The sequence below is a fragment of the Lathyrus oleraceus genome, chromosome 6 (assembly GCF_024323335.1).
Source record: "Lathyrus oleraceus cultivar Zhongwan6 chromosome 6, CAAS_Psat_ZW6_1.0, whole genome shotgun sequence".
Taxonomy (NCBI): domain Eukaryota; kingdom Viridiplantae; phylum Streptophyta; class Magnoliopsida; order Fabales; family Fabaceae; genus Lathyrus; species Lathyrus oleraceus.
The window spans coordinates 369,362,536-369,384,386 of NC_066584.1; the positions used below are offsets into that span (position 1 = coordinate 369,362,536).

Below are 21,851 nucleotides of genomic sequence, written 5' to 3' on the forward strand. Positions count from 1 at the left end.
ATGACCTTTGCTCATGAAAAGAGTTTCTTTTTACGGCATTCTATATGTTTTTAACGGATCACGAGAATTTTTAAAAATATTTCATATTTTAAAGATATATCTCCAAACACACCAATTACATATTCAATAAAGATAATTCTGAGATGACTCATATAAGTTGAATTATTTTTATTCCAGAGACGCATCTTCGTAATATTTTAAGAAATACTTTATTTATTTATCAGTTCAGTAGAAATTCCGGAGATGTATCTCCTGAATTATGGGTGAGATTTTGAAATTTTATGTCACCTTTGCATGTCAGATATTTTCAGAGATGCATCTCTGGAAATATCTAATAAAAGAAGCAGATGCATGATCACACCGTCATTGTTGTCATAGTTGGTTTTCAACCAAACCCTTCACCAAAAAACTATCTATTCTCAATTCATTTCTTCACTCCAAATCTTCATTTTTTGGTTCATCACATCATAGGGAGTAAAAGAAGATAGAATTTCAGGTAAAGATCCTTCATTTTCCTCTGCATTGCTCACATTAATCAAGTTTTTTTGCTGGAAAAAAAGAGGGTCGTGTCCGAAAATGTATCTCCTGAACGTGTATGAACTTGTCCGAAGATGCATCTCCGAAACTAGTTTGTGTTTAGTTTCTGGTTCAGTTTTCAGCAATGTCGCCTATATGTTGTTATGTTGTAATTATTTTCATTATATATATGGTGCACCCCGATGTTTTCCCAAACCAAATTGTTTCTCCGAATGTCCAAGGTGTTGTCATGAAGGCGGTAGATGTTGGCAACCAATTTAAAAACAAGTAAGAGTTTGAATCTCGTTATCAAATGCTTCAATGGATTCGTATGGAGGCCTCTAAACTTGGATTTGGTGTGGCTATCGGAAGGTTTGATAATTGTTCGGATAGAAGATGCACTTTTGTGACAATGATATGTGAAAGAAACGGGAAATATAGAACTCCTCTCTGGAATATTAAAAGAGACGACACTGGATATAGAAAATGTGAGTATTTCATTCAAGGTGCGCGGTTACATGTTGGCAAGTAAAAATTGGAGATTTAATGTGATATGTGGTTTGCATAACCATGACTTGTGTGAAAAATTAGTTGGTCATCCTAGTGTGTGTCGGCTCATGCCGGAAGAGAAGGAATGTGTTGCTGACATGACCTTGAATCTGGTTCAACCGAAAAATATAGTTGCAACATTGAAATGGAAACGGCCCGAAAATATATCAAATATCAAACAAGTGTATAATATTTGGTACCTAACTAACAAGGTGCTTATGGGGATAAAAATGAGATACAACAACTCTTGAAATAGTTAGATGATAACAATTACATGTCTATGTACCGAACGTGCGAGGATGTAGTTACTGTTAGAGATATATTTTGGACTCATCCTAATTCCATAAAGTTGTTCAACATGTTTCCTACGGTGCTCATACTTGATTCAACCTACAAGACCAACAAGTATAGACTTACATTATTGGAGATGGTCGGTGTTACCTCAACTGAGAAGACATATTCTGTTGGTTTTGCATTTCTTGAGTGTAAAAAAGAGGACAATTTTACTTGGGCCTTAGAGGTGTGTTGGACATTGTTGAATGACCAAGGTGATATTCCTAAAGCGTTTGTTACCGACCGCGATGCCGTATTAATGAATTTGGTTGCAAATGTATTTCCTTATTCTAATGCATTACTTTGTAGGTATCACATAACAAAGAATGTGAGAAGTCGGGTTAAACCCGCGATAGGGACGAATTAGATAGAGTCTGAAGATGGAAAATGGTGAAGAAGCGTATGGTTGTTAAAAAAATAATGGATGCATGGAATCGTATAATAAATTCTTCCACAAAAGAATTATATGCCGATTCCGTTATGTATTTCAGGAAAGTGTGTGAAAAGTATCCGGATTTGTTGAAATATGTTGAAAGCACAATTCCTGACCAGGTGAAAGAAAAAATTGTTTGTGCATGGTGTAATACCCCAAAATTTACGCTACATTTTTCCTAGAAGCATGGGAATATGTTTCACACTTCATTAGCATCATACTAGGTCATACTCATTGCATACTGCATTAGTGACTTGGAAATCAGGTTTTGATTGATCACTCCTTAACAGAAGGAGCCCACACAAATCAAGATTGAGAATTGTACTTCATTTTCTAAGTATACAAGTCTCAAGGGTCTCAAGGGGGTCCAGGTAACTTATTGTGGTCCTCAGTTCATCAGTGAAAGATTCAGAGCTATCAGAGTGCTCATCTGGATTTAATCAAGAAATTAGGGTTTCATGGCTATCTGCAACAGGCAATGTTTGGTTGGAAGTAAAGGGGCTCATCCATGTCATGTTTGAAGAGGCATCTTTGCCTAGGGAGACTCACATTTATCTCAGAAAGATCCATTGGCAAGTAGTGCAATCAGTCCCTGATCATTTTGCCCTAAATTAGGGTTTGGTATGAAATCAGTTACTTCTGATTCTTTGGGTGAAACTCTTTTCCATGGCCCTCCATATGTCCACAAGGGTCTACATACAAAAAACAATCTCTTTATTTGAGCCAGAGGTGCTTCAATTGATCATTGGAATCGGGAATCAGACAGTTTGGGAAAAGTCAACTCCTGACATTTTTGAGAGTGGAATCTCAAAATTCATGCCTAGGGGATCCTACATGTGAAATTTGATCAAGGTTGGATCATGGATTCATTATTTAATCAGGAATTGGAAAAGTTACTTAATTTGGAAATTGTTGACTTTCCATTTAGGGCAAGTTTTCATGATTGTTGCACTCACTTTAAGCCCATTTTCCATCAAGATAAAAGCTCCATTTGAAATTTCTCCAACATGAAAGTTGTTCCTCTTGTTCCAAGCTTTCTAGAGATATAAAGTTTGCTCCATTTGGATCAAAATTGAGAAAGTTATGCTTAGTCAAAGTGAGGCATATTTTTGGGACACTTAGAAATTTTTCTAAGTCCAAAATCTTCAAAGTTTGTCAAGACTTCTTGGCCAGTTTACTTGCACTTCAAGGCATTATTTGAAAATACTTTCTTCACAACAATTATACATTGCCATGTCCTCTTTCACATCCTTTTGGAATCATCTCATTTGGATTCATGGTTTTAGAGATACATGCACTTAAAGTGGGCATCACGACTTGATTTTCTAGGCAGATTTTAGGCCAAACTGGCCCAATCAGTTTTGCATGGTGAGACCTAAACTTGAGAGCCATTTTCCACCTTCTTCCATTCATCATTTCAACTTGTGATAAACATGAAAGTTGTTATACTCCATGAGATCTTTCTACTGTTTGCATTGTCTCATCATTTGGAGACTTGATCATCAAGTTACATGGCCATAAAGTCACCACCTTGGAATGGATTTCTTGCTTGCCAAGCCATGCATAAAATCAGCACACATTTTTTCCTCTTTTGGCCTTGCATTGGATATTTAATCACTTAAGTTTGGCCCAAAATAACAACATTTCACATGCCCTAATACACCTCACTTGGCTTATGGACAAATCACTTATTTCAAAGCCCATGAAAACACTTGATCCACCACTATTTAAAAGCTACAAACCCTAAACCTAAGAAGAGCATTGGAATTTCGTGGCAAGCATCACAAGTCAGATCTCTTTTTCTCATCAAGCCCTTTAAGTGAGGCACAAAGGAAGCACCATTCCACTAGGTAATCATCTCTTCCATGGCCATTGTTTTCTTCATTCTTATGCTTGCTTACCATGCTCATCATTATTATCACTACTGTTTTATGCTTGTGTTCTTGATGTTATGGATTTGTGTTGTAATTTTCCATTATCCCGTGTCCATGTTAACCTCTTGTGGTCAACTTTTCTCCATGATTAAGCCATTATTTTTACTAAAACAAGTCACCATGACGATCTACACATTTAGTACTTGAACTTTGGTTTTTATTTCGTGTCATTTGGTGCCCTATAGCATGCGTATTCTTGAGTGGAAGTTTGAGAAAATCCACTTGGTTTTCACGTTTTTTTGCATGAATATGGCATTAGGGTTTGGTTTGTGAGGAAGATGATGATGTGGCGCCTCCTGAACCATTAGATCCAATGCATGTGTTGTAATCCTAGCCGTGCAAGTTGTTTTGTCTTTTAGTCACTTAAGTGACCTTGCCCTATTGATAAATGTTCACATGATTTTTTAAAACAAATTGTTATTTCGTTTTGTCACATGCTGACTTATTTAGTTGTGGATCATGGGCCCTGCGTTTTGCTTTCCACACCCCACATTTCCTGGCCCATTAACACTAATCCATATCCACTTTCATTATCTTATTTTAATTTCCATTATTTTTCTGTTTTGATTTTAATTATTTAAAATATTTTCTTTGTCCATAAAATGACCCAAAAATATTTTCCATGTTTCTTAATGTCTTATTTAATTTTATTTTATTTTTATTTTCGTATTTATTTAATAGTAGTATTTTATTTTAATTATTTATTCCAAATGGTCCATTTTAACACACATTTTTTTCTTAATTTTATTTTTATGACTTAATTATTTTTACCTTTTGATTTTTGGGATGAAGGTTGACCACTGTCTCATGGTCAACCTGACCTTTTCTTGGAATTTTATTTCCCATTTTCCATTTATTTTGGGATTTATTTCTAACCTAGTCTTATTGGTTGACTTTTGGTTTGACCTCTGTTTTATTTTAATTAATTCATGCACTAATTTTCATTATTTTTAAAATCTTTTTGGGGGATGATGATGCCCTGACCCCACCTTACTTAGTTTAACTTTTCATAATTTTATTGATTAATTGGCTATTTATTTGATATTTTTTAAGTTGACTTGAATTTTCAATTGACTTCTTTATGATCGATGTTTGACTTAGGGATTGCTTATGGCAATTGAAGAGATCTTTTGATCCTCCCTTGTTCATATCATATGCCATGTATTAGAGGCCTTTTATCATGATTTTTATTTGATCCTTACCTCATTTCCTGATTAAATTATTCAGTGGCCCCTTTGGTGCATTTCTTTTCGTCTGTCTGATTCATCTATCATCTTTTATACTTGTTTCTTTCATGCATGCCATTACTTGATTCTTTAACATGTTCATACTCCCATGCATTATTTAATGCTCCATTATTTCATTCTTTGATTCTTTGATTTGATTATACATTGTTTAATTATCTTATTGTTTAATAACTGTTGCCTACTTGTATGATGTATGAGGCATATATTCTTATTGTTTGATTGCCATGAACAATCCCCATTCATAACAAATGTATCCCTCTCCCATGAAGCGTATAATATTTATTCTTTCATTCTTTATTCATCTGTTAATACAAGAATTAAAACGAATATCCGATAATCATTTCAAAACAAGATCAAAACCTCGATCCAACGTCGAGTAATCATTTTCAAAACTTAACAGAACCAACACGTATTCATCCATCCTTTTGTAAGTCGATTGCCTCAGGCATCGCCATTTCTCTTGTAAGTCGATTGCTTCAGGCAACGCCATCAACCTCTTGTAAGTCGATTGCTTCTAGCATCGCCATCTACCCTTATTCGTGGTTCCTCTCCTTGCTCCATCCGTCGACTCTTGTTCCGTTTAGGTAGCACCCATTAGGTAGAACCCTTTGTATGATAACATAGGTAGAATTCCCTTATTCTTTGCATGCTAACATTAGGTAGATATTCCCCTCTGTAAATCCTAACTCATAGGTCCATATTGCATGACAACTCTAGGGTAGAGCTTCCCCACTTTTAGACCTTCCGTGTGTCTCCGATCTTGTGGCATGTCAATCCGTTCTATTGCAAAGAGGTAACTGCCTAAGACTCGATTCAGCGAGCTGCAACACCTACTGTTAGGACGTTGAACACATTGCCCACTTTCCTTTGACACAGTTGGTGTCCTCCTTTGTAAGTCCATGTTCAGATGGAAATCCTTAACCCCTAGTTAGCCGAACTACGGCAACTCTGATTCTCATGTTCAGATGAGATACGTAGGCACAAGATGTGATGTCTTGCCGAGTTTGACTGACGACTAACAACTAATCCTTGTTGTGATTCTTTTCTCTCGCCCTCGTTGCGGTCGAGACCTTCCCTTTCTCTTGCCCTAGTTGCAATCGAGACCCTTGTTCCCGTAGTTAGCTGAACTACGTTTTGCTCTGATTCTCATTCCAGATGAGATACGTAGGCATAAGACGCGATGTCTTACTGAGCACACTTCTCTTTAACCCATAGGTAGCCGAGCTACAAAGACTCTGATTCTCTTGTTCAGATGAGATACGTAGGCAGTGGATGCGACATCCTTGCGAGTCATTTTTTATTTTGACCTTTCCTTTAGCAGATAGTACCTTAGATATACACACACCCTTTAGACTAGAACAACAAGAGTGGATCCCGTAGAGTACTACGGATGCGTAGGGGTGCTAATACCTTCCCTTCGCATAATCGACTCCCGAACCCTAGATTTTGTTGCGAGACCTTGTCTTTTCCTTTCTCTTCAGGTTTTCTTCGATTGTTTCCTTTCCCTCCTTTGGGATAAATAACAAACGGTGGCGACTCTTCTGTTTCTTTTTTTCGTCGGTTGTGTTTTTCGCATTTTTGTGTTGCAACACATGGACTGATAATGTTAGACACCTTGGAAATACAAAACCTAACAGATTTGAGTCTGCACATGCTACTTTGAAAATTTGGTTGGGAAATAGTAAGGGCGATTTGTGTAGAGACTTGGAATCCATGAACCACATGATTCAAAACCAGCATAATAAGATACAAACATCATTTGCTTGGAGCATCACAACTTTGGAACACAGATTTAAAGACAACACTATATATTCTTAGTTGGTCGGTAAGATTTCTCGGGCATAGGAGAAGGATTTTTCTTAAAATGTTCACTTCTCCCTTAGGCATAGGAGAAGGATTTTTCTTAAAATGAAAGACAAATTACTTAGAGTGATGAATAATAGTATGAACATCAACAGTAACCCAGTTGTTGCAAGTCTGTCCATGCGTCACAGAGTTGGCGCTAGCTTCGTCTTCATTGTCCTCATCCTCGATCACAACTGTTGAGTGTTGATCATTACCATGAATGAACCCTCCACTGCGGAAACTCGGTTGAACATCTTCATCTTTGACATTGAACGACCCTAGTTGAAATCCCAATCCGGCCCTATTCTTGTTCTCAACAATTTCTATTACGCGGCCCCACTGATTGGTGCTACCAATCTCAATAGCTTTCTGTGCATCCTTCAAAGAAGACATGGGTGTCCCAATTTTCTTCTCTTCAGCAATAGACAAAGCTTAGAACGATGTTCCAACTTCCTCCACAACATCAATATATGTGAAAGATGGCAAATAGCTTACCAACAATTCCTTCTCTCCACCCACAACGACAAACTTGTCGTTCTTCACAAATTTGAGCTTCTGGTGTATAGTCGATGTCACAGCTCCTATCTCATGAATCCATGGCCTCCCTAATAAGCAGCTATAGGCTGGGTGGATATCCATTACCTGGAAAGTAATTTGGAAATCACTCGGACCTATCTTAACTGGCAGGTCCACTTCACCAATGACGGTTTTGCGAGAACCATCAAATGCTTTGACAATTACGCCATTGTATCTCATTGGGCGCCTTGGTAGGAAAGTATGGACATGGTCAATTTTGGAAGCACGTTCAAAGATGAACCAGTATCTACCAACACATTGGAAAGCGCATCCTCCTTGCAATTCATCGAAATGTGCAACGCCAAATTGTGACCTTTTCCTTCCTCGAGAATCTCTTCGTCACAAAAACTCAAGTTATTGCAGGAAGTATTGTTGGCAATTATATGGTCAAACTGATCCACAATTAGGTCATGCTCAACATAAGCTTGCTCGAGCACCTTCTGTAACGCCTCTCTATGTGCCTCAGAATTCATCAATAGAGACATCACCGAAATCTTTGACGGGGTTTGGAGCAGCTGCTCCACCATATTGAATTCACTCCTCTTTATTAATTTCAAAACTTCATCATCATCGTTAGTCTTCAGCTTGCTAGATTCACCAAACTGACACACTGGAGCACTAACTAGATTCACCACTGGCATATCTACCTTCTTACTGATCGAAACATCTTCTACCTCCCTCGGAAAGACCGAACCAAAAACACGACTACTACGGGTCACCTTCACAATATCAACTATATTCACCACAGAATCTGCTACAGGTAAAGGAACCTCTTGACCATTCTCCATCATTATGGCATTATACTGATAAGGAACAGCTTTATCGGATTCATACGGGACGGGACCCGCTAACCGTATAACCAACGGCGATACCGATCTATTGACGTTGTTGCTGCTTCTATCAAATTGAATTACCACCCACTCAGGGGTCTTGAACACCGGAACAATCACATTAACATCATCTATATCCCTCGACTATTGAATCTAGATTACATTCTCATCCATCAACCTTTGGATATCTCTCTTGACAATCATACAACCACGAGGGGTCACGTTACAAATTACACAACCATCATGGTCGTGCTCACAGTCACTGATTGTACACAAGGTCTTATGCATTTCCACCAACGACATACGGATACATTGTACATCAAACACTCGGAAATTCCCCAGATAGCCATCCACCATGTTAATTGAAGCATTACCATGAGCAAGCAACGAATTAGCTTTCACATTAGGCGCTCGGTCGTCAAAGGACAGCATCCCACTTTTAACAAGCTTTTTCACTTCATACTTCAGCGGGTAGCAGTTCTTCGTGGCCAGGGGCTCCCTGGTGAAAGGCACAACAGAGTTCAGATTTGTACCACCATGGTAGTGGTTCAGGAATTTGTGGAGGGTTTCTGGGTTGAATAAGGTTCTTGAGAAACAGAAATGGGTATAATTTTGTATATGTCATAGGAATAGGGTCAAAAGAGACATTCCTCTCAAAACTCCATTGTTGATTGTTGTTGTTGGTGGTGGTGGTGGTTCTTTTTTGCGGTTGTTGTTGACGTTGTTGTTGTTGAATTGGAACAGATTGATTGATGGAAAACATAGCAATTACAGATGAAACTTGATGTTGATGCTGACGAGGTTGAGAACTTCTCCTGAAATGAGGCCTCAACTGCCTCCCTACAGATACTGAATTGGTTTCCCCATCCTTCCTCTTGGAGAAACCACCACCATACTTCTTACTAGATGACACTTCTTCCTTAGACGAACGTCCTTCATGGACTCCCTCTTCTAACCTCATCCACATATTCACCATTTCGGTAAAGTCACTAGGGGAACTAGAAATCATTCGTTCGTAATAAAACGAACTCAGGGTCTTCAGTAAAATCTTCGTCATCTCTTTCTCTTCCAATGGAGGATTAATCTGAGCAGCAAGTTCCCTCCACCTTTGAGCATACTCTTAGAATGTCTCCTTATCCTTCTGAGACATAGACCTCAGCAGGTCTCTATCAGGCGCCATATCGACATTGCATTTGTATTGCTTAACAAAAGCTTCACCCAAATCATTGAAAGTATGGATACTTGCATTGTCCAAACCTATATACCATCTTAGAGCAGCACCAGTCAAGTTGTCTTAGAAGTAGTGAATCAGCAACTTATCATTATCAGTTTGAGTTGACATCTTTCTAGCATACATAACAAGGTGACTTAGTGGACAAGTATTTCCCTTATACTTTTCAAAGTCAGGGACTTTGAACTTCGTCGGGATTTTCACATTCGGCACTAGGCAGAGTTCAGCAGCACTTTTACCAAACAGGTATTTTCCTCTCGAAGTCTTCAACTCCTTTCGCGGCTCAAGGAGCTGATCCTTCATTTCTTCCATCTTTTCATATACATTTGGGCCCTCATATGGCTCAAAGTGGTAGATAGTATCCTCGACACAAGGCAAGGTATGAACAACTAGCGGTGGCACAGACATGAACGGGCTAGATGTTGACATAAAAGCAAAGATGGGTATAAACCCTCCAAGCATGAAGTTTGGTGGAATTCTCCAAAGGAATCCAACTGGCATGGAAAGACCGGATTGGCTGGCAGCAATGTGAACAATTGAGGTAGCAACCTCAGAAATGACAGTTCTCTAGGGAAGAGTTGCAGGAGTTGGTGAAGACTGACTCTACGCGGAAAGAACAGACTTCATCATGGCAGTCAACCGTGCAATATCATCTTTCAACTCTCTATTCTCTTGCTCCAAATGTTCCATGATCTTGGGTTAATTGGCACGAGTGTTGTATCGGTGAGTCAGCTTGGTTGAAGCACAAAAGAATAACCGATAAGACATCTGGCAGAAGAAAACCTGATATGCAAATGATGCATGAAATGTAATGTTTTTGTTTGTTATTTAAATTTCAAGGAACATATGAATTTTTATTTGCAAATATTAAATAATAACAATATTAACAATTCAATTCACCATAAAATCTCTTTTTATTCATAAAATTTGGAAGGATTACACTGAGTGCAATTTCAGAGACCAAAATACAAATACAAGAGAAAATGAACTAATCATCCTAAGGATCCCCTAGCAACGGTATCAGATGATCTAGCTGCGGGCGCGTACTTCCTTCAGATGCATCGAATCTCGGACTCAAAAGATGTCTTCATCTGAGCCTTCTCAAGGACAAGCTGATCAACAATCTTCTTCCAAGCACCGGAAGACTGAGGCATACTAGAGGAAGAAACCATCTGGCTCTCTTTGTCTCTTCACTACTCGGTCTTCAAGAAGTCCAATAAGTGCATCCTTGTCTTTCGACTCAAACTGTAACTCCTCATGCTTTCGGCTCAAAGCATGGAACCGTTCTTCCCACATATCTCTCTCTTGCTTCGTCTTAGCAAGTGCATCTTCCAACTCCTCTACATCTTGGTTAGGGAGATTTGATAGCTCAACCTCAACCAAAGACATAGGTCTTTCACAAGCATACGACATCTTCAACTCCAAAGCTCTCTTCTTTACCCAAATAGTGTAAGCTTCCAAATCTACACAGTTGTGTGGACCAAGCTCGGATCTTCCTTTCTTATACACATTATGCCAAGCATGAATCATCTTTTGCTTCAAATGTTGAGGATCTTTACCCTCTTGATAGAAAAGACCTTCTAACTGAGTGTTATTAGGTTTATCTCTCAAGGGGAACCCAAGTTGACGACGAGCCAAAGTAGGGTTGTAGTTGATTCCTCCTTGAGTACCAATGAGGGGCACATTAGAGAACTCACCACAACTGTCAATAACATCCATACTACTCAATGCAGAATCATACCAAACAATATCATCATTAGCGAGGGACATAAGTCTCTGAGACCACCGTAGACATTGTTTGTTCTCCAGAAAAGTAGGCGTCTGAGGCAAGTGCGAAATAAACCACTTTTATAGAAGAGAAACACAATACACAATAGTTCCACCACCTTTAGAATTCCTAAGATGCACAGAGAAATACATATCACCCAACAAAGTAGGAACGAGATTCCCAATCAATAAAATTCTAATGGCGTTAGCATGAACAAAATCGTCAATGTTAGGGAACAAAACTAGACCATAGATGAGCAAAACAAAGATTACTTCAAAAGCATCCACACTACCAGCTTGAGCAAAGACAATAGATTTTCTAATGTGGAACTCAGAAGTCAACCCAAACATTCCTCCTTTCTTCACCCAATGAGTCTCAATCTCAGACTTCTTCAAGTGAAGAGCTTCAGCTATGATATGAGATATGGGAATCTCTTCCAATCCACTAAATGATACTTTGTCAGAAACGGGTATTCCTAAGAGATAAGCATACTCTTCTAACGTAGGCATAAGCTGATAATCAGGAAAAGTGAAGCAACGATGGAGAGGATCATAGAACTGAACCAACACACTCAGAAGTCCTTCAACTACATCAGTAGATAACACATATAACAACTTCCCATGGCGTTGCTTGAAGTCTAAGGGATCTAATACAAAAGATGATAACTTCCTTAGCTCCTTCAAATTAGGACCTCTGAAACTGCACTTCTTAGTGTTCCTTCGTCCATAATCCATGGTCTGAAAATATTTGCAAATAAGACCTTAGTTCCTTGAAATTTACTTTCTTTGATGAATGTCATGATGTGCGTGTATGCATGAATACAACAATCACAAACAAGGGATCACACACAAGGCAAGCACAAACAAAGGTCAAGGGATGGATCAAGTTATTGTCAAGATCAATCATCCATTCTGGTGGATTATGGTTTTCACCTTATCAACACCCAAGTTCCATTGATATTGACAAGACTTGATCGGATCAACCAAGAATCAAAGGGTTTGTTGTGAGTCACGAGCATGGAGTCAGGTTAAGAACCATCCCAAATGAGTGTACTAAGGATATCAATCTGTAGATCATGTTCGAAAAAGTTCACAGAGTCTTAATCTCATATATCGGATATTACAGGTTAGAATGACTGACTCATCAACCCATAATATTCTCAAGAGAAACTCGTCTGAGTGTAGTATCACGTAACAACTGTTATCAAGTCTACACCTGAACAATCTCCTCACTACGTCCTAAATAGGCCATGTTGGGTTAAATGTTCTACGGTTCTCAGCTTCTCGGACCCCAAATCAGAGAAAGTAATGCATATCCACAAATAACTTGTGTGACATCAGTAACTCCAAAAGGGTCTCCACTGAGTAGATGGATCTCAAGCCAACTTGTTAAGGACTACTCCACACGAGTCAAACATGACTATATCATCTTCCTATCTTAATTGCACTCAAGTTCGGGTTAGAACTTATCTCACCACTCAGAGATCACCAAGCACAACAAGCAGATCATATCACACAAACAAATATACAAACATCAAATATACAAATATATACACATGTAAAAAAGCAGGCTAAACCCATTGAGGACTACTCCCCAGCAGAGTCGCCACTTAATTTCTGTAGGGGTAAATTCATGACCATCAAACTATAGATAAGTTTGACGTCAATAAAACCAGAGTCGCCACTGCACTTTTATTGTTTCCAAAGGAAAAAGGAAAAGTACGAACAAAACCCAAAGATAAGAAGTTTTCAAATTAAAACTAATAAAATGCCAAAGATTACAGGTAAGGGGGTTGGTTACACAAAGGGAATGTGTTAGCACCCAAAGTGTCCTAAGTACTCCTACGGAGCCCTTTTTTATGTGTGTATGTGTATTTGGTATAAAATGATATTTGGAAAAAAAAGTGTGGGGATGAGAAAAGAATTCATTGATTATATTTTTATGTTTGACAAGACCTTCAGACTTGTGCCTACGTATCAACATAAAAATGAGGGATCAAAACCTCGTAGTTCGTGGTAAAAATTTCAAAATGTGTGAATAGCTTTTAAAAGTTAAATGAAAAGAGGCACAAAGGGCCCAAAAGTTTGAAGGAGTGTTATTTCTTTTTGTCTTTTGAAATTTTAAGTCAATATGATTAGATTTATTTACAAATTTGATTTAAGAAAAAAAAAGTTTGAAAATTCATTGGCCTAAGGCCAAAGTTTCTAATTTGAAACATGTCTAAGTTTTAAATCACATGCAAAGAAAGTTTTTGAAAAAGGGGAGAGATTTTGAAATTTAAGAAGTGGGAGAAGATGAAGAGGCTACCCTAAGCACAAATTTAAAATTTAAGGGTTGCAAAGATCTGACCAATGGGATGCAATCTAACAGACAAGAGTGTCATATAGAAAACCCATTTTCCCTTTGGACTTGGAATCAAGCAATAATCAGCAAGCAATTAGCAATATGAAGATCAAGGAATCAAATAAATATGGCCACATCCAAGCAAGCAAATCCATAGCTAGCAATCTTCTTTTGTCTTCTCATGTATCAGATGAAATACTCCTTGATCAACTCAGAGAAAAGTATCAGACACAAGATCAAAATAATAGTTGCATCAAGACCATGTAGCAGATAAGTTCAACTAGATCCCAATACTTGCCTCAGATGAAGGCTCAAATCACAATAACTGGTCTCGAAATGTTGGCATTGGCCAAGTCCTTTTGCATATGGAATGTTGCCTAACCCTAAGTCCAAAAGTTCAGATCAAGCTCAACAGTCCACACAAACATTTTTTAAAGTTTTTATTGTTTATTAAGTATTTTAAGGTTCTAAGACCACAAACACAAACAAAATAGACAAACAATATATATATATATATATATATATATATATATATATATATATATATATATATATATATATATATATATATAGATATATATATATATATATAGATATATATATATATATATATATATATATATATATATATATATATATATATATATATATATATATATATATATATATATATATATATATATATATATATATATATATCTATATATATATCATAATATATATGGCTCAAATGAGCAAAGTGAAAATGGCATAAACATAAACAAGTTAATGAAATGAAAATGGAAATGAATGATAAATGACTTGAAATTAAATTGTATAAAGTAAATGACTTGAAAGTAAAGCAAAGTTAATAATAGTTAGTGTTAATCAAAGTTAATTAGATGTTAGTGGAGTTTTTCTTTTTAATTAATTAAGTCATTCTTTGGGGAACACTCAACCTTCTATTCACAAGCATGTATCCTTGAACCAAGACATCTTCCATAGGAAGGAAAAAAGGCGAAGTTTCCATGCAATAACATGAAAGGGGAGAGACTTACAATCCCACTTACTAGAATGATATGCCTTTAGGGTCAAAATTTAGCTCTATGTTAAGCAATCGTAATTGGACTTAAGTAGAAGTCACAATTATCTGAGGTCGGGCAATAAAATTTAGGTGTTAATGCATGTCAGAGCTTTGGTATAATGAATTAAACTCCTAAAACATACCACACACTAAAAGAAAAGATCAAAAGGGGTGGACCTATCTCATCCATACTTGTCTTGGTTCATCTGACACAAAGTCATTGATGAACCAATTAGCCTTAGGATATTGAGACTTCATTGGTCAATGAAAGGAATGGGAAAGAAAGGGGATGAATATGAAAGGGGAGGGGAGATAATAGAAACACAAATTGGTCATGGGAGGAATTTTATCAAATTAAAATCATCCATTCTTTTTGGGAGATGAAATATATATTTCATCAATCCCCTAAATCCAATGATTTTAATCCAACAAAATTCAAATCAACATTGACCAAGGCCCAAACAAATAGTCAAACATCACAAGACCAAGGCAATAGCTCAACATAATTTTTACACAATTAATCAATTAAAAATCAAATTAAAAATGATTTATATTTCAATTTGAATTTGTCAAAACCTAAAATATCTTCAAAACACCAACTAAATGGCCAAGAGATTTCACCTAGGTCAATGAAGGTCAAAGGACCTTAGACAAAAAATTTCATGATTTTTGAAAAGTCAGAAGTATTTTTAAACAATTAAAAATATGCACAAAAACAATTAATTCATGAAAAATACCAAAATTAATCCAAAAAATAATTTTAATTCAAAAAATGAAAGAGGAAAATATTTAAAGATTTTGGGTGAAATTCCCATATTTTTTGGATTAAAATGAAAATAATATGAATTAGTCAAAATAAATGGATTAATTGAAAATCTAAAAATACAAAAAAAAAAAACAAGGGCCTTCAAATCTCCCTCATTAATTAAGGTGGAAGATCTGATGGACAAAACGCGCGCTCCATCATGTTCCCAAGTCAATGTGTGTACACGCATTGTAATCATAAGCGAAGGCCAGGATAAGAAGATGGGGAGAAGCTCTGATGGATAGGAGCATGCCACCACACCACCAGAGCTAGGGTTCCGGTGGACCTCACCGGACTGATCCACCGCCAACCACCACTAAAATTAAAAACTAAGACATGGATTCAAAAAAAAATTCTCAGGAGATCGAATCTGGCCTCAATTTTCTCCAATTTCAAGTATATAAAAAGATACAGGGATTTGAATTTTGAGGATCATGAACTGAGTTGTTTCAATTTGACATTAAAGCAACTAAATCTTGTTGCCTACATTGGTAGGACTTCAGACAACCAAAAATCACAAAGAATGGTGAAGAATTGAGAGAGAATCGAAGAGATAGGGTCTAGGGAACCCCATTTTTGACCTCAAAGTAACTTTTCTCTTGGAATCATTTTCATATGACAAAAAAGTAGGAGATAGGGTCTAGGGAACCCCAGTTTTGACTAGTTGATTTTTTCTGGTCAACCACCATGAACCATCTTGCTAGCTTGACATTCTCTTAATTTTTTGGACTCATGGAGGATCATATATGTGTAGGATGATGTAATATGAAGTATCCCTTGAAATATTTGATCACATGTTGAAGAAACTTGTTGAGGAAGTCACACAAGATACCCAAATGAATTAGGGTTTCCAAGGCAAACAAACTTCAAACTCTTGATGAATTCTTGATCAAAATGATATGTGAAGACCATGGGATATATGATGTCTAGAGCCATTTTGAACCATTTCTTGATTGGTCTCCTTGCATTGAGGGTCTCAAACCCTAGATATGATCTTGATGAAGCATAGGTGAGCACACACACTACCTACAAAAGAGTTAAACTATACATAGACATATTTTTGGCATTTTTGTTAGTAGATAATGAAAAACAAAGCATGATACAATCAAATGTGCTTGGTGATCTCTCCCAATGCAAACCCAATGAATGAGGGGTAAGGAGGATGCCAAGGTGTGATCCCAAAGCCAATGCATATGATGAGATAGCATGAGGGGTCTTAGGGTCAAAATTGGGGTCTTACAGATGGATTTCAAAATCAAGTCATTTCATTCAAGTTTACTTGAAACCGGGATGCCCACTTACATCACCTGAGTGGACGACTCACTCAACCACAAAAGTCGAGACTTGGTCTGATCATTTTATGGAAAGGACGCTAGAATTCGAGAAATTGAACAACATTGAAAAAGAATCAAATGTACAAAATTCCAAGGGGTATACTGAAAATTATGTAAATTATAATTATTGGAAAATTTGGTGAAATTATAATTATAAAAAAAAAACATACCGGAAATTTCACAATTTCAGGTACATGTATACCGAAAATTATGAAATTTCTGTAGAATGTCACAACATTCCGAAAATTTTATATTTTCCGATGAGTACAGAATTTCAAAAAAATATTAACTTTTCGGTATTTTCCATAGAAACCTGCATAATTGTTTAGATAAAAAAAAACCACCACATATAATAGATACATATTTTCCACACAAAAATGTGTTACATACAAGATCACAAAACAAATTAGAATGACTTCCTAACTTCATCTTTCAAGTGCCTAACCCGTTCTGCATATGTTGGTTCTTATGCTTTTGCATATGCAGTACAGTTATGTCTCCAACGGTCACTGACAGGAAGCAATGGACAATCAGGTTTCAACTTTATCTGACCCCAATGATTGTTGTTGACAAAACCAACAACAATAATTTTATGCTTGCTCGTATACATATGTGGAGCTAATGTAAGAATGAAAAAGGTAATAAGTCTCTTTGACAAGAAGACAAATACGACATTGTATCTACAAGCAATATGGTAACCCATATTCATTGAATATATTTTTGTGTTGATGAACTTGAGTATCTAATTACGCCCGATCCAACAACCATGACTCTTCGCCCCATCCAAGTAAAGCTGCAATAGCCCGAAAACCATAATTTCCATTGTTGTCCACATTAACAATTTAATCAATGTATGGATGCAAGAAAACAGGAAATTGAGACAAGTAAAGATGCCTAGAAGATACAATAGACGATTGACTTTGACCTGACAAACTTGACGGTTGAATTCCCGTTGGTTTCGTGCATGATCTCTTTATAGTCTGACTCCCCTGTGAGCCCTCACCATACTCCTACTGTGAAGGATCACGATGCACATCACTCTCTTCACCCTTTATGCTTTTCTTAAACCCCCCTCCCCCCCCCCCCCCCATCTTTGGCGTGTACTTCACCGGTGATGGACACATAGAAATTGTGGATGAATGTGTTAGTTCCCAGAACTTTTTCTTCAACACCCTATGGCCTATAATATCCAAAGTATTGAAATATGTCTTCAAATCTTCACTCTGCTTCTAAATCCAATTGTGTACCACTTTCTTCATGACTGAAATCATGCTCTTCAATGTGTAATTTCTTCCAAAAAAACATGAATTAGATCTAAAGGAACAAAATTGCCTTATATTTGGAAACTGGAAAGTTGATACGCATAGGGTAACCCATGTGTTATTCTAATGAAGCAAACACGTCCATCTTTGCTTGTACCAATAAATTTTACCCTTTCTATTTCCTTCCTAATATGTTGTATACACTTCCTTGAAACAAAACCATGCAAGTTGGTATAGAATGGAGTATTATACTGATGTTCAATATTGACAATACTTTTTTGAAACGAGACCCTGATTGAACCTAGGTGATACTTCAACATGGTGTTCACAACATCCCAACTTCGGCATAAATCTCCCCGACTTGTAGTCAACATGTTTTTTAGTCTCCAATGAGCAAACTCCACCCTAAAAACCATAAACTAACCATAATGAGTCAACATGATAAATTATGCTTAGTAATGTAATAACATCAAAAAGACGTACAAGTATCTATTGATTGTTGTGTTCTCTAAATGAGTGACTCTGTTAGTCCAAGAGCAAGAAACTTTTCTTTGTAAGGTGTCAACCATGTTTCACTTACATACTTAAAAAACAAAGGAATATCAACAAAAACAGTCTTAAAGTGTTTCAAATGTGTGGCAAACACAATTTCTCTATTAGCAAACATGATGTTGTTCCATAGATCTATGACATGTTCATATCTTTCTGATTTAACATACTCTTTATATTTCATGCTAACGTTTTTTGAAATATGGAACGAACACAACATATGAGTTGAATTTGAAAACACAACTTCAATGGCATTCATCAACACAAGTTCTCAGTCTGTTACCACAAACTTCGATAGTAGTTTCTCGGAAGATAATAACTCTTTGAGCTTCTCTAGTTCCCATTTAAATTTCTCCTCCCTTTCATGTTCCAAATAGGCAAATCCTGCAGAAAACTTCAATTTTGTTGACGTGACACCAACAATCTGAAGTTGTGGTAACCGGTACATGTATAATCACAATGCACATAATCAAGAATCTAATAAATTAAAGTATTATCACGATGCACATTACCTATTTGTCTTGTATATACGATAAAAAATCAACACCAAATGAAACATATTCAATAACTTCACTGAATCAGGATGTGTCTAGAAAATCTTAGCAATAACATTTGAGTCTTTCCTATTTCTAGTTCATCACATGTATTTTTATCTATGAATGAGAGTCAACAACATTTGCATTTCCGTTAGTGGACATATCTTGCTCGCATTGTATGCAACTCTAGCTTTATACACCTGGGTAACACTGGTGAGGTTTTCTGGATTTGTCTTTCAAAGCAGAAACTATGTATCATGGAGCCATGTTGTACTTCATCATGTCATTCACAAATTGTCTTTCATGAACTTTTAAACGATCTCAGTCTAAAAGGATATTTCACTTTCATACTATAAATGCCCTATGAGGATTTACTACTTTCAGATGCATTCTTCCTTTTATAGTTTCCTTCTATCTCATAATCCATAATCAATTTATCTTTCCTACTTCGCTTGTCATTTGCAGTATCAGAACGAATAGTCACAATAATAATAACATGTTGTTTGCCAATATTTCGTGCATATGCTAATACTTCATATCGGGACTCAAATATCTACCATTTATATCACATAAAAAGTATATTATCACTATCATATAGGCGGTAAAATATTTGAATTAAACTTGTTACATAGAAAACATAATGAGCCAGTAGTGAAGAACTGTGTACAATCGACACACAAATTTGTAGATGACCCTGTCGGCTCCGGACCACACAGATAAGCATTTTTCCTGTTTTTTGCACTGTTACCAGAAATTTGCTTTATTTGCAAAATTTCCGGTATACCGGAATTTTGGAAATTTCCGAAAGTTTTTGTCTGTCTCCGGAAATTTTGATAATTTTCGGTATGGGTTTAAGATTTTTGAGGGAAATACCATATTTTTTTAAAATTTCCGGTATTTTTCTCCGGAAATTTTCAAATGTCTGGTATAAATGCGATAATTTCCAGAAATGCAAAAAAATGCGTACCGAAAATTTCGATTTTTGTATGTTAGTAAGAATGCAAATTTTGAAAGAAAAGTCAAATTCGGTTGGTAAATAATAACAAAGATACTTTTAGAATTTTAAAATTATGAAGGAGGGGATGTCAGTTATAAGTGGGGTTATAAGTGGGGGGAGTTAAATTATCCTTAAATGAATATTTGTTATTTTGAGAGATAGGCAGGGTCGGCCCAACAAATCTTGCGGTCTACGACCAAATTTTAAACTTAATTTTTTTTTAAAAAGTAAATTTTAGTAAAATTAATACATTTTAACTTAACATTTTTTTAACTTTTAAAATATAAAAAATATTTATTAAATTATTATAATTAATTTTGTTTAGTATTTATGAATTAATAATAAAATCAATCCATCAAAGTCTCGTCATTTAAAAATTCAAAATAGAAAAAGTATTGGAAAATTCCTAAAAGTAAAAATAACTGAATATCAATTTTACTACTCCCTTTGATCTATTTATAAGAGAAAATTATTTTTTTAGATAATAATTAATGTATCTGATTCATTATACAGTCTAGATGCATTAGTTAATTAATGAACTTAAAAAGTAAATATTTTCTTATATATCGAACCAGATGTAGTATAATTTAAGGGTTAAAATTTTGATATTTATGATAATAATTTTTATATTCATTTTAAATAGGTGGAAGTACTTAATTGTCATAAAAAGTAATCTTAAAAAATATTATTCTTTTAATAACAAAATCAATTAAAATCTAACTTATAAATAAACAAAAATGAGGCCTTAGGCAATAGTCTTGTTGGCCTAACTCTAAGGCCAACTTAAAGATAGGCTTTATTCCAGGATGACAAGAGGTTCAACAAAAGCCATTTCAATTCAACGGTTCAATTTAGGCAAATTATTTCACTAATATGGTGTATAGATAAACCTCCACTCTAGAGCAACACATAGAAGCATGGTTCTTGTTTTCATCTTAATTATTGATATGCATTCAATGGTCCTCCACAATTCAAGTCGGTGAAGTCTACCTAGAAGATCTCTAGGACAGTGGGAGAGATCTATGATGTATGGAGAGGGAGGTGTACCTGCAAGGTTATCATTCCATCACCCAAGTTAGTAAAGTTAGAGAGGATGAATTTGCAACTATGTAATGAGTTGTACCTTTGTGTGACACGAAGTCACACATATATATATGAACGATAGTTAGAACCGCCCATATGAATGTGGCGCTCTGTGCGGAGATCGTTGGATGGATTCCAATGGTTGAGACGAACATTGTGCTTGACTTTAGTATACGGCCTCCTAGCGAGAGTATACTTGTTCGTCAGTCTAAATGGACTGGGCTTTAGATTGAGCATTCGTATTAGTGGACTGGACCGTTTATCTAGGAACACCCCCCCCCCCCATTTCAAGTCCTTGTTATTGAATACAAATTTAGGATGTTGTAAAATTGTCGATTTGGCCTCAATGGAGTTCAGTCTTAAAGTTTTGTGACTACTGGAAGAGTTCTCTCGTCGAGGGAGAAACCAGTGATAAATTCAATGGGAGTTCCTAGCTTTGGGAACATACGCATTAAATTTTTTTCTCGTCACTAAAATGTTTAGTTTGAGATGTCCTCTACGTGGCCATATGCATATAGGGTAGAGAGTTGATACTCCTAGAGTGTTTAGTGCTTTTATGGAATCAAGGTAGGATCTCGATCATCGTTCATGCTTTTTTGATGTTTCATTGATTCTTG

General features: G+C 36.2%; 1 protein-coding gene across 1 annotated transcript; it reads left to right on the forward strand.

Moving 5' to 3' along the window:
• Nucleotides 1–847: 847 nt before the first annotated feature.
• On the forward strand, nucleotides 848–1,765 carry LOC127095688 (protein FAR1-RELATED SEQUENCE 5-like). The gene is made up of 3 exons (XM_051034343.1): nucleotides 848–1,022; nucleotides 1,108–1,277; nucleotides 1,322–1,765. The coding sequence occupies exons 1-3, from the start codon at nucleotides 848–850 to the stop codon at nucleotides 1,763–1,765; spliced, it is 789 nt and encodes a 262-aa protein (XP_050890300.1).
• The last annotated feature ends 20,086 nt before the right edge of the window (nucleotides 1,766–21,851 follow it).

Excerpts from the sequence above, each read along its gene's own strand:
- LOC127095688 (XM_051034343.1), top strand. The coding sequence starts at position 848 with ATGGAGGCCTCTAAACTTGGATTTGGTGTGGCTATCGGAAGGTTTGAT. Across the intron at positions 1,023-1,107 it reads ATGTGAGTATTTCATTCAAG|TTGGTCATCCTAGTGTGTGT; the intron begins GTGCGCGGTTAC and ends GTGAAAAATTAG. Across the intron at positions 1,278-1,321 it reads TTTGGTACCTAACTAACAAG|TTAGATGATAACAATTACAT; the intron begins GTGCTTATGGGG and ends CTCTTGAAATAG.